The following is a 7,507-nucleotide window of genomic DNA, read 5'->3' as shown; positions in this document are numbered from 1 at the left end:
TGTTCGTGATCCAGCTGCACCTCCAGAAGAAGTAAGTCTAACACTTTATATTTTTTATGATTATTTTTAAATCGCCTTTGCTCTTCCATGAAGAAAGGGGCGGGTGAGCAGAGCTCATTAGCATTTAAAGGGACATGCCCCAAAATGAGTCGCTGTCAACAGAGCAAGGTAAAAAGGGTTTTGTTTTACACGACCACTGAGGAACTTTAACAAAAGTATGTTGCAGACCGTTCATGAAGACCCTAAAGAATCATATCAACTTGTGGAAGATCAATGTCCCCTTTGAAGCACAGCCACCACAAAATCAGACTTACTTTGATATCATTCTGAGGTTAAATACATATTTAAAATCATAACAAGAAATATTTTATTAGCTATGATACTGTTTTTGAAATCAAATCTTTACATAGCTATGACAGTAAACACTGGAATCTAACAATGCCTTGGAAAAAAACAGTTAATCTTTAAAAAATGAAGCATAGCTATATATAAACCCATATAGGAAATAAAAGAGTTATCGAATAAGCTTGTTCTAAACACCTGAAACATTGGTGTTTCATATTTTAGAGCAGTCACTGCAATTTATGAAAGAAATAAATTAAATCTGTATGTGGGAGTGTGTGTGAAAAAAAGCAGATGTAACCCCCTTTGTAATCCTTAACATTTTCATAAGTAACTGTAATTTAATTACACATTTTTTCTCAGTAACTGTAACTGATTACAATTACTTTTATATTGTAATTAAATTACTTAATTCCGTTACATGTAACTAGTTACTCCCCAACACTGTTTAAAACCATATGGCTTTCTTTCTTCATTGGAAAACAAAAATTGCAGTCTCAGCCTCAGTAATCTTGATTTTCATTGTATGGAAAATAATGCAATGAAAGTGAATGTTGACAAAGACTGTCAGTCCTTCACACACACTCTGTCGAATATCTTTTGTCTTTCACAGAAGAAAGATGAGAATAAATGAGAATGAGTTACTGATGACATTTTTTGACAGACTATCCGTTCAATCAATCCCCTTCCCTGAGACTCAATTTCTAATCTGGTACTTTAGCCAGTTTTGTATAGAAACACAGGACATATACAGTGCTGCCCACAAATATTGGCACCTTTGGTAAATATGAGCAAAGGCGGCTGTGAAAATAAATCTGCATTGTTTATCCTTTTGATCTTTCATTAAAAAAATTCACAAAATTGTAGCCTATCATTGAAGTAAAAAAATTTAAAGTGGGGGGAAAATCTCGTTGTGAAATAAATGCTTTCTCTAGTTCATGTTGGCCACAATTATTGGCACCCAATTATTGCAACATCCTTTTCCCAAGATAACAGCTCAGATTTTTTTCCTATAATGCCTGAAGAGTTTGGAGAACACCTGATAAGAGACCATTCCTTCTTACAGAATCTCTCCACATCCTTCAGATTCACAGCTCCATGTTGGTGCTTCTTCTCCTCAGTTCACCCCACTCATTTTCTATAGGGTTCGGGTCAGAGGACTGGGACGGCCATGGCAAAAGCTTCATTTTGTGCTCAGTGACACCTTTTGTGTTGATTTTATTTTGAATTATTGTCCTAATGGAAGATCCAACCATGGCCCATTATAAGATTTCTTACAGAGGCAGTCAGGTTTAGATTTTTTATCTGTTGCTATTTGAATCTATGATGCCATGCATCTGAACAAGATGTCCAGGACCTCCAGCAGAAAAACAGGCCCACAAAATTAAAGATCCAGCAGTATATTTAACCGTGGGCATGGGGTACTTTTTATGTACTAAACACATCTGGTGGGTTTGCTGCTAAAAAGCTCTTTTTTTAAGTTTTATCTGACCATAGAAGCCAGTGCCATTTGAAGTTCCAGTCGTGTCTGACAACTGAATAGGCTGGAGTTTTTGGATGAGTGAGGAGAATTATTCTTGAAACCTCCCGAATAATATGTGGTGATGTAGGGGCTTTTTACATTTTTTTTTAGGCTTTCTGACCCCAAGACTGAACTAATCTCTGCAATTCTCCAGCTGTGATCCTTGGAGAGTCTTTGGCCACTAAACTCTCCTCCTCACCATGCATTAGGACAATATAGACACACGTCCTCTTCCAGGCAGATTTGTAACATCTTTAGTTGATTGGAACCTCTTAATTGTTGCCCTGATGGTGGAAATGGGGATTTTCAATGCTTTAGCTCTTTTCTTACAGCCACTTTCTATTTTGTGGAGCTCAACAATCTTGTTCTGCACATCAGAACTATATTCTTTGGTTTTACTCCTTGTGATGGATGATTAAGGGAATTTGGTCTATGTGCTCCTTAGAATCCTGTGGAACAGGAAGTCATGGTTGGACAATTTTATGTTCATAATCACCCTGGTGTGCTAAAAAAAATGTGAATATGAATAGGAATATACTTCAGAGATATTTTACTCATAAGAATTTCTAGGGGTGCCAATAATGGTAGCCAACATGCATTGGAGAAAAACATTTATTTCATAATGTGAGTTTCCCCCCACATTCAATGAAAGTTCACTTCAATGAAAGTTTAGAATTTTGTGAATTGTTTGAATGAAAGATCAAAAAGATAAATGATGCAGATTTATTTTTACAGCCGCCTTTGCTCATATTTACCAAGGATGCCAATATTAGTGGGTGGCACTGTATACAGAGGTGCTGCTTTATGTGGGGACTAGCAGCACTTTATGTCGTTTTCAGTGTGACTGATGTTCAGGCCTTTCTTTGGTTGGCTGGTCAGCTGTGTCTTTAGCAGCTACATGCTGATTCAGCAGTGGCTTAATCTGGAGAGGAATGTCATGTGCAAGCATTATTCGGTTGTTTCCAAACTATATTGTTTTTTCTATATAAGAAATATTGTAAAACTGACTGTTTGACCAGAAATGAAAATTCTGTTTACATTACCGTTCAAATGTTTGGTGTCAAGATTTTTGTTTTTGTTTTTAAGAATTGACTTTTATTCAGCAAGGATGCATCAATGATTGAACTTTCTATTCATCAAATAACCTTGAAAAATATGTTAAGCAGCACTACTGTTTTCAACATTGATAATAATAAGAAATATTTCATTTTAGAATGATTTCTGAAGGGTCATGTGACACTGAGGACTGGAGTAATGACAACTGAAAATTCAGCTTTGATATCATCACATGAATAAATTGCATCTTAAAATGTATTCAAATAGAAAACAGTTATTTTAATATTATGTATTCTTATAATATTTCACAATATTACTGTTTTATTGTATCTTGAAACAAGTAAATACAGTCTAAGTGAGCAGAAGAGATCTTACCATCCCCAAACTTTTGAACAGTAGTATACTTGCCATCAAAAATAACTTCTGTGTTAAAAGATAAAGAAAAGTGTTTTTAAGAATGTGATATTTTCACAGTGTACCATGGCAGCTGAGTGTACCATCTCCACCTCCATAAACATTAAAGAGCCACGCTGGCATCAGGGAACATTTGTGGGTCGAGCAAAGCATTTCTTCACTGTCACAGACCCGAGAAACATCCTCCTGTCGAATGAACAATTAGAAAAAGCGTGTCAGATTATTCTGGATTACAAGTAAGATTCTACTCTGCATTCATGTGCTTTTCTATAGCATTCATGCTACATAGTTTTCTAACAAATACACTATATACTAAATACACTCTTCCGTTTTCCTCTCCTTGAAGAAAAGGGGTGGTAACACCAGGTCTCACAGAAGACGAGCTATGGAGGGCAAAGTATGTTTCTGACTCCGCATTCCATCCAGACACAGGCGAGAAAATGCTCCTGATTGGTCGCATGTCTGCTCAGGTCCCCATGAACATGACCATCACTGGATGCATGATGACGTTCTACAGGTGAATCATGCTGGTTTGCTGTATAATCCACTACTGTACGGTAGCTATAGGACTTTTTTGAACAGTAAATGTAATGCTGAAAATTTATACTCTTTCTCCCTTTTTAGAACGACTCCAGCAGTTCTGTTTTGGCAGTGGATCAATCAGTCTTTTAATGCAATAGTCAACTACACCAACAGGAGCGGAGATGCCCCCATCACAGTAAAGTGCGAGGGCTTTAGATCACGCATATGAACATTTTTTGCATTTATCTTGTGTTCTACTTTGAACTGTTTTTGCAATATCCCTAAATTCCTAATATATGTTCTTGTTCTTGCAGCCAGCTTGGCACAGCATATGTATCAGCCACTACAGGAGCCGTGGCTACTGCGTTAGGACTAAATGCATTAGCAAAGGTAATGGTCTTGCTTTCTAATGTTTAAGGGCTGTAACTCTTTCACTGCAAAGTAATAAATAGAGTGTTTACTGCTCAGTGCTCACTCTTTGTGTTCATGTAATAATCCACATATTTGTTTAAACTAAAAATGATTTAATTTCACTGTCTTTCAGCATGTGTCTCCACTCATAGGACGCTTTGTTCCTTTCGCTGCTGTAGCTGCTGCTAACTGTATTAATATTCCACTCATGAGACAACGGTAAATAATTATCTAAAACCAATCATGCATAAAGAGCTTTGACCTGATTTTACTAGGGTTGCTCAGAATTGGTTGCTCGTTAGTCATGGTATACTGGAATAACATAAAACGTGTATGTGAAAAAAAATACTATAGAAGTTTATAGTAAATACTATAGTGTTTTTGAACCTTACTGTAGTAAAGTACTTGAATTAATTTGTTGTGGTAATTCTATAGTTGCTGTGGTAATATAACAACTATAGCAATATAAACAAATGACTTTACCCAATACTGTACTAAGTTTTCTACAACTATATAGTATATTATACTACAATACACTACAGTTTACTGTAGAAAAAACTAAAGTATACTACAGTATTTATTACAGTTTATCAGTTCACTATAGTTAATACTACAGTATGCTGTAGCATTCATTAACAAAGTATTGTAAATACTATAATGTATACCGTATAATACACTTTACTATAGTATGGTTCAAAAACACTATAGTATTTACTATAAATTACTATAGTATTTTTTCATGTGTTCAAATGTTAGGGGCTGGTAAGATTTTTAATGTTTTTGAAAGAACTCTTATGCTCACCAATTTATTTGATCAAAAATATAGTAAAACATTAATATTGTGAAATATTACTAAAATCTAAAATAACTATTTTCTATTTAAATATATATCTTAATATGTCATTTATTCCTGTGATGGCAAAGCTGAATTTTCAGTAGCCATTACTCCAGTTTTCGCACAACCCTTCACAAATCATTCTAATATGCTGATTTGCTGCTCAAAAAAACAAAAAAACAATCCTTATGCATAATATTCTTGTGGAAACCGTGACGCATTCTTTTTCAGGATTTTTTTGATAAATAGAATGTTCAAAAGAACAGCATTCATTTAAAATGTAAATCTTTTGTAATATTATAAATGTCTTTACTGTCACTATTAACCAATTTAATGCATCTTTGCTGAATAAAATTATAATTTCTTAAAAAAAAAAAAAAGTAATCTGCTGACCCCTAATATTTGACCGGTAGCGTATACTGTGTGCACAGTATAACAGACATGAAGTGATGTGAATGATGTTCCTTTTGTTTCAATCAGGGAACTCAAACACGGCATTCCAGTAACAGATGAGAATGACAATCGGTTAGGAGAATCTTCAAAGGCAGCTCAACAGGCCATCACACAAGTGGTGGTTTCCAGAATCCTCATGGCCTCTCCGGGAATGGGTTCATTTATTCTAAATCTCTCAATCCTATTACAGTAGAATGGACTTTGCAACTATATTTATAAAATTATGCATGTACAGTGACGTCCAAAAGTCTGAGACCACACTTAAAATCTGGAATCTATTTTAAACCTAGAAATAATGTTTTAAATATAATAAAATATATCAGTTTTTTTTTTTGGAGTGGTCCCTCACTGTAGGTCTTATGCAAATGCAATGTTGATTTATCAAAGTGCATATCTGTTACGGACACTGTAATTACAAATAAATAATCTATCATTCTAATTAAATCTTCCTATAGCAATCCCTCCGTTTCTAATGAACTCTTTGGAAAAGAAGGCCTTCCTCAAGGTAATTGCAAACTTACATTATAAATATTTTGTTTACATGGTGGAAAATCTTAATGAAAGCTATTTAGCCTTAGCAGAGCACGTACACACCCAACAACAGTGTCCAGTCTGCTTGAATGCATTAGCCCTTAAAATGGCCCCATAGAATCAAGGGCTTTGTTGCCAGGTTGATTTTCTCCCCCTTCATTTTTTCAGAGGTTTCCGTGGATGAGTGCACCCATTCAAGTTGGCTTGGTTGGGTTCTGGTGAGTTGCCAAAGATAGATTGATGGTCTAATAAACAGTTATTTCCTGAAAGGAATTCAAGAATTTGTGACCCATTCTTTTGTACATTCTTTCTTCTTCTTAGCCTTGTGTTTGCAACCCCATTGTGCTGTGCGTTATTCCCACAAAAGAGGTGAGAACATTTTCAAAGCAGTTTGAATCTTTTCGGAATAACTCTATTGCTTTTATGAATCATTCTGTTGCATTTCAAAATTAAATGCATCATTCATGCAGTTCTATGGCAGTGAGCCGTTTGGAACCAGAGCTGCAGGAGAAGATTCGAGCCAGTCATCCTGGAGTAGAGACTGTCTACTTCAACAAAGGACTGTAAAGACAAACGTTGGTGAATCTGCTCTCTACTGTAATGGTTTCACGTTCATCTAAAACATCTCTTTGTGTGCCAAAGTTCACCCGTTCCTCTCCAGGACATCCCAACTCATTTGTCATTTTGTAAAATGTTTTTTAATTGTTTTTAAGCTTGTCGTTGCTGATCTTTGCCGATCTTTTTGTCTGACGTGTATGACGGTGCACACTACTGTACATACATGTAGCATTGTGTTTTTTTTATATTTGAAATAATTTTGTTTGCTGCCAGATTATTCCATGTGCCATTCAATGTCGTTTTCAGTAAGGATCAAAGATGGCTGGTGTTGACCTTGTTTTTCTTTTCTGTTAGTCTGTATTGCATTGTTATTGTCAGTATTTTGTCTTTATCTCTTCATGAGGGTTGCAGTTTATACGTTGCTGCCAAATTTCATTTCAGTTTCAAGCAAAATCAAGGGACCTCTTAATGACAATAGTGCAATCCGTTTAAAACGTTGCCAAATACAAACCTCTGCCCGTTCCTCTCCAGGACATCCCAACTCATTTGTCATTTTGTAAAATGTTTTTTAATTGTTTTTAAGCTTGTCGTTGCTGATCTTTGCCGATCTTTTTGTCTGACGTGTATGACGGTGCACACTACTGTACATACATGTAGCATTGTGTTTTTTTTATATTTGAAATAATTTTGTTTGCTGCCAGATTATTCCATGTGCCATTCAATGTCGTTTTCAGTAAGGATCAAAGATGGCTGGTGTTGACCTTGTTTTTCTTTTCCGTTAGTCTGTATTGCATTGTTATTGTCAGTATTTTGTCTTTATCTCTTCATGAGGGTTGCAGTTTATACGTTACTGCCAAATTTCA

At 35.5% G+C, this 7,507-nt stretch overlaps 1 protein-coding gene across 1 annotated transcript in view; it reads left to right on the top strand.

Moving 5' to 3' along the window:
* The window catches only part of LOC107680673 (sideroflexin-1-like), a 14,540-nt gene extending 7,387 nt beyond the window's left edge, over positions 1–7,153 (top strand). The window contains exons 2-11 of the mRNA XM_016476679.1: positions 3,395–3,570; positions 3,681–3,851; positions 3,959–4,057; positions 4,171–4,246; positions 4,401–4,486; positions 5,583–5,710; positions 6,011–6,060; positions 6,255–6,304; positions 6,408–6,455; positions 6,557–7,153. Coding sequence (XP_016332165.1) covers positions 3,401–3,570; positions 3,681–3,851; positions 3,959–4,057; positions 4,171–4,246; positions 4,401–4,486; positions 5,583–5,710; positions 6,011–6,060; positions 6,255–6,304; positions 6,408–6,455; positions 6,557–6,653 — 975 coding nt within the window. The 5' untranslated portion in view covers positions 3,395–3,400 and the 3' untranslated portion in view covers positions 6,654–7,153. The remainder of the gene's footprint in view (positions 1–3,394; positions 3,571–3,680; positions 3,852–3,958; positions 4,058–4,170; positions 4,247–4,400; positions 4,487–5,582; positions 5,711–6,010; positions 6,061–6,254; positions 6,305–6,407; positions 6,456–6,556) is intronic.
* Positions 7,154–7,507: the final 354 nt, after the last annotated feature.

Source organism: Sinocyclocheilus anshuiensis, unplaced genomic scaffold (assembly GCF_001515605.1).
Source record: "Sinocyclocheilus anshuiensis isolate Anshui unplaced genomic scaffold, SAMN03320099.WGS_v1.1 scaffold328, whole genome shotgun sequence".
In the NCBI taxonomy this organism is placed as follows: domain Eukaryota; kingdom Metazoa; phylum Chordata; class Actinopteri; order Cypriniformes; family Cyprinidae; genus Sinocyclocheilus; species Sinocyclocheilus anshuiensis.
The sequence above is the reverse complement of the archived record's forward strand: the minus strand, read 5'-3'. Positions and strand labels throughout refer to the sequence as shown.